This window comes from Metopolophium dirhodum, chromosome 1, assembly GCF_019925205.1.
Source record: "Metopolophium dirhodum isolate CAU chromosome 1, ASM1992520v1, whole genome shotgun sequence".
Taxonomy (NCBI): Eukaryota; Metazoa; Arthropoda; class Insecta; order Hemiptera; family Aphididae; genus Metopolophium; species Metopolophium dirhodum.
In genome coordinates, this window is record NC_083560.1 from 15,244,669 (window position 1) to 15,251,002 (window position 6,334).

General features: G+C 29.3%; 1 protein-coding gene across 1 annotated transcript; it reads left to right on the forward strand.

Annotated features, from left to right (window-relative positions):
- Positions 1-1,099: 1,099 nt before the first annotated feature.
- On the forward strand, positions 1,100-3,202 carry LOC132933260 (uncharacterized). The gene is made up of 3 exons (XM_060999574.1): positions 1,100-1,201; positions 2,301-2,612; positions 3,116-3,202. The coding sequence occupies exons 1-3, from the start codon at positions 1,100-1,102 to the stop codon at positions 3,200-3,202; spliced, it is 501 nt and encodes a 166-aa protein (XP_060855557.1).
- The last annotated feature ends 3,132 nt before the right edge of the window (positions 3,203-6,334 follow it).

A 6,334-nucleotide genomic window follows, 5' to 3' on the forward strand; every position in this document is an offset into this window, starting at 1 on the left:
ACTTACATCTAGTATAATAATATTTGTCCTATAAATAATGTAACGGCTTAGCGAGGTTGAGAATTTGAGATTAATCGACCGACTTTGTGCTAACGTTGAACTTGGCCACCGCAGAAAAACCCAGCGCTAACTGGTGGATATCTTTTGATACTCATCCCACCCGACCACCTATTCATCCCCACCACGGCCAGTGGCCGGTAGCTATTCCCGCTTTGCGGATCGGTCGTTTTCCCACCACGCTACCGCCGACCGATCCGCCAACTAATATTATACACCTGATCGCACATCAGCGCCGTGGTCGTCGTTCAGTAGCGATAGTACAGCAACAGAGATTGAAACGTTTTCCTGGAGAGAAGTTTCCTGAAGACGTCATATTATAGTCTCTCCGCTTCAAGTCGACCACAGAGTTTTTTTTATACACACCACGTAAGTTTTTCCCGACTACAATTTATTATATGGTCCCGAGTGTTTCGATGCGCGTGTAAACTCGTATATCCGTGACTAACCGAGACATTTTATTATATTATAATATTAGAGATTATATTACGTTTGCAAACAAATAATTCATTTCCGTGTTACGATTTGAAGGAAATCTTAAATCATAATACCTATTAAAATAATATCTGTTCTTCAATTTAAACTGTAATACGACACAAGACATTATAGGTTCCGTGCGTTAGAAGATAAATTTGGATGCACTTTGTATCTATAAATTAAAGTTTATTCTTCAAGTGTTTTTTATCTGTGTCTTATAACTAAATTTTGTTTGATATTTTCCTATTCACTACATTTTTGAAGGAGGATAAGTACCCACAATAATTGTATTATAATATTTTATTATAGTTAATAGATATTTACTTTAAATGCATTTTAATAATAACAACTATTATATCGAAAATGTTTTTTAGAATTAAGTAACAATAAGTTTCTGGATGTTTAAATATTTACTTCAATTTTTTCTTATAAAAACTAGTTACCTACCTTCAACGTTTTAATATAATAAAAGTTAATAATTATATAAATTTAATATTTGACGAATTATTTTGTTTTATTGTCTAGCGTTAGTATCCATACAAAATTACTTACTACTTTTTCAAATATGGCTCATATTATCAATAACTTCATGTCGATATTGACAATTGCCGTGGTTTTCAGTGTAGCGTTGGCCGCTCCTAATAAAGATACATCAGAACCGAGTGACGTGAGTACCTTAATATTTACATAATATATATTATTTTTTTACTTAATATAATATTTATACTCGTGTTGTGATCTATTTTGACATGAACGTTTATTTAAAGGATTGTACATTATAAAAAATAATTAAAAATAAAAACCAGGATTAGACTTTTTTTTAAGTGGATGTTAGATTTTAATTTTAAAATGTACAAACGATTTCCAATTTAAAATACTCATAACTCATACATTGTATTTACGGCGATTTCTTAATCAATGTTATAGTCCCTTCATAACGGTGGTTTTCGTCATTGTGCGTGATTTCTCATTACACGTCGTCGTACTCAAGTAAATCCACTTGGTGCATACTTATTACATAATTATAAATATATACACTCACATTCAATAACACTAAATGTTTATAAATCGATTTGTATGGTTTGTTCTCAACAATTCTCAAACATTCGATCAATTGATATAGGTAGGTTTAGTGTTCAGAAATGTACATTCGCCTAACCAGTCACTAATTTTACCTACCAATGCCGCTGCACAATGGCGAAAATAATAATATTAAATAGTTTATATATATTTAAATAGTTAGTGGGGTGTAAAATTGAGGCTGAGAACGTGAACCTTGTTTCTACATAATTAATAAAAATAATATGATATACTATTATGTAGTACGTGTTATTAAAATCTCACTAGTCGTTAAAGTCTCTCGCGTTTCTTATATTCACGGTCACATTCACGCTCTTTATTCAGTCAATACCGACGCTATGTAAATACACATTTCTTTTAAGGGGGATTGTGTCTTCGACTTATTTCATTTGAACAATTTTAGTTTGCAAGCAAACACTTCCGGTCTTATATTTTATGGATGTACTTTAGACATTAAAATACTTTCTACATTAGACATATAAGATATTAGGAAAGTCCAATTACAACTCATATAAGTTGTTGAAAATAAACGATAATTTAAGTATATATTAAGTTTAGAGAGTAATATAATATATATAATATAAATTAAATAATCTATTAATTATTGTTTATTTAATACTATATGGCTTAACATAATACATATTATGTAATATATATATTATTATTAAAAATATTTTAATTCACAGGAAACTGCTCAATCGGAATCGTCCATTACAAACAACAATGACTTTGTGTCTGAGTCTGCGTCGATCGGAGGATTCAACGCAGCTTCTTCTCTGGCTGACAATGGTAGTGCTATGGCTTCCGCCGGCGGCAACGACCTCGGTGCCAGTGGTCCGGGGGGCACCGTAGCCGGAGCCGAATTCATCAATGTCAGTGAATTAGCATCTAACGAAATGCTAATGAAACCAGCTACTGAAATGCTAGTGAAACCAGCTACTGAAACGCTAGTGAAACCAGCTATAGTAGTATTCTACCTATTCGATAAGATTTTCAACGTGAGTTTACCTACATATTGTACTAGATCAGTTGTTAGCAGGATTTTTTTTAAGATTGTTATTTAATATTATATTTAAATATAATACGAGGGGGCTTTACACATTCTTCATTATAGTCTTCAATCTTTATATTAATGATATCAAATTACTAATATGAAATAGAACCATATGACCAATATATTTTGTAGAAATCTGAATCATATTGTACATATATTTTTTTCATAAGTGCGGTCGATGGGGATGTTTCAACTCCCGAAATACCGCACTGGCTAAGCTACCTACTAGGTATCAAACTTTGATATGTTGTGGCATTACAATTTATTTACCCGTACCTATACGATGACAGCGTTTTCAGTTTATGTGCTCATTAAATATTGTTTATGGTTAGGTACCTATATGTGAAAAAGGAAATATTTTTTTGCCCACGTGTACCTGTATAATATCTAATTTATTTTTACACCATAGAAATCGCTTGATTCAATTGTTTGTTTTTTAATGTTTAGATTCCCATCAATGTATTGCAGTATATCAATACATACTTAAACCAAAAACAAATGCATCGAGGACAATCAGGTATACATTTACAATAATAAAAGTCATAAATTAATAATGTTTTGTAAATAATGCTCGCGTATGTATTAATGTTATTGATCGATAGGCATAGGATATACTATAATATAATTATACATAAAATAATAATGGTCATTTGTTTCTCGTTCGATGTGACAGAAGCGGCTGTCAGTTCCAACGAGTCTGCCGGAGCCTCCGGGAACGGAACAGCCGGTGCTTCAATGATGGTACCGACAAAATCAAATTACGATGCCATATTTAACGTACGTATTGTGTGTGGCGGTGGTGATGTAGTAGTACACACACACACGCCTAACTTGGTTTTAACAATCTAATATAATAATAACAAAACTCGACTTGGTTAAAAGGTTTAAAAATAATATAATAAATACTGTAAACGTATAAACATAAATACATAAATACACATACGGTGATGGTGATGGAATCAATTGGTTAATGAAATTGTAATATCATCATCATTTTTATACATAATATTCTCATATCAGTATACCATATTTAATATTATATTATGTATAGTAAAAATAATACCCTCGTTGTCGTTGTTATCGTTATTATTATCTTTAAGAAATATCTTCGCTGAGACAAATTTCACTTGGAATAATTTCGTCAAATTTTTAGATTCCGATCACAGCATTGAGGTTTGTCCAGAACCTTTACAAATGGGTGGCTGGAAAGCTGTTGAAGTACCATGGTACATATAACAGCGGTGCTCACTGAAGTAGCCGCTCAAAAATGCAACCACACACACACATCACACACTCACATTTACTCTTCGTCGTTAAAACAATATTGTAATTTGTAATATCCTTAAAATAGCGTGTAACGTTTAATGTATGTGTAGGTTTGTACCGTGTGTACGTAATATTTTTATGTTTATAATTATTTTTTTATTGATTTTTTTGTTACATAAGTATATTGTACATGTATGTGTATACTATGTGGAGTGAATTTTTAGAAACTTCAGACTCCTGTGTAACACATTACCCGAAGTGTGTTGACTCCATATACTATATATACATATATTTCTATATCATATAACATACCATTATATTAGTATAAATAGTAGTACTTATCTTTTATTCAAAATACAACATTGTTTATACTTTATGTATACGTGTGAAAGCCGAAAGGTACTGTGAAATATTATTAATGTAGTTTAGTAATACGTATGCATGTATATTAAGTAGCATGTACCTACCGCTGCCTAATTTTTGTATTCAATATTTTTTTATTATAATTTCTATCTATATACGTATTTTTTAAATAATAATTGAATAAAAATATGTTTTTAATTTATATATGATTGTTATAATATCATTCTACTATTATAATATTTATGGTGACGTTATCATATTTATACATACATCTAGGGCTGATGCAAGGCTTCACACAAAAATTTTAGTTAAGTGTTATAATTAAAAAGTATTATTTGTTGGTTTTTGAAACATAATACAAATAATATAATTTCAACTTACTGGCTACCGCATTAATAACAATAATATATTGTCTTCGCTCTGAACCGTTTTACGTATACAATGATATTCTATCATTGAATTCAAATTTTTACAACATTTTATATTCACTCGATTGCTCGTGGAGTGATTTTCTTATTTGGCTGTAATTCATAAATGAATAACCCTAGATACATGAACTTAACACCATATTTTTATTTTATCATTTATTAGAATTGATAACATTTTTAAAATATTTTGATACGTTTTGAGTGGTTTACGGACATTATCGATTTTCAATTTATTTAATTTTTTTAGATTCCGAGTGAAACGATAAATGTGTTGATTTTACAATGATGAGTGTTTATTTATTTTATTATTTTTTATTTTATTTTTGTGTCTGTTATCACCTTGTAGGACAGTAAAAGTGCTTGGATTTTCTTCAACAGTATCTTTTCTGATAGGAAAGGGAATCTAGTTGGTACTAAAATTTTTCCAGTAGTTTTCAAAAGTGCTGTGAAAAACAAAAGAAAAATACAGGAAAAACGGGAATTTTTACACTAAATAGGTTTTGGTTTTTGGTTTAACTCTAAAAAAATTGTTATACAAGATTATTCGTAAGTTTATCTACATTTATCAACAAAAACAATGTCTACAAGCATATCAAATTTAATTTTTATGAGCGTTTAAAGTTCATATTTTTACAATATTAGATATTTACTCGATATCTCATGTAGCGGTTTTGTTTTTTATTGTGATTCAAAAACAAATAACTGTAAATACATGAAAATTTCAATGAATGTTAATTTAATTAATTCCTAATCTTAAAGGTATTGATTAAAACGTTGAGTGTCAATCCACAATAATTTTTTATGAGCGTCTGAAATTCGAATTTTAATAATTCATAAAAAAAACTAAAATTGGAAAACTATTTTGAGTTAGAAATACATAATATTTTTTCTTTTTTAATCTTAGATTTGAAAATTTAATACAAAAATCTTCATAAGTTTTCTAAATTTATCAAAAAGAAAAAAATGTTTGCCGGAAAGTCAAATTAAATTTTTATGTGTGTTTGAAAATCGATTTTCTTACAACATTGGATATTAACTCGATTAAACGAGCGATGTTCTTGGGTCAAAAAGCTTGAAAACTTAATACAAGGCTCCTCACACATTGTTACCTAATAAGTATAAATATATTAAAAATACATAGGCAACATTTTTTTTAATAAGTATTTAAAATTAAAATTAAGACACAGTTTATCATATTGAAAATTTACAAATTATTTTACATTTAAAAATTTAAAAGATGTTCAATTTTCATAGGTAAGAATCTAACAAGTGAAAATAAGGTTTAACGTAAGTATTTCAGACTGACCAAAAAATGTTAAAAATATATTTAATCACAGTTTTTTTTTATAGTTGTTTAAAGTTTGTTTAAACGAAGAAGTACTGTTTTGTTTTGTATCATAATTTAAAAATATTATTCGTGGGTGCTTGACACTTCTAACATATATTATTAAATATACAAATAATATTAATTTAACTTACCGGCTACCGGCTGACAAACAGTCTCTTCTCAGAATCGTTATTCGTATACACTATGATATTATAACATTGGATTCAAATTTAACACCATCCATTGCAGTGACCCACTTGTTATCTACTGTACAGCAGAGCT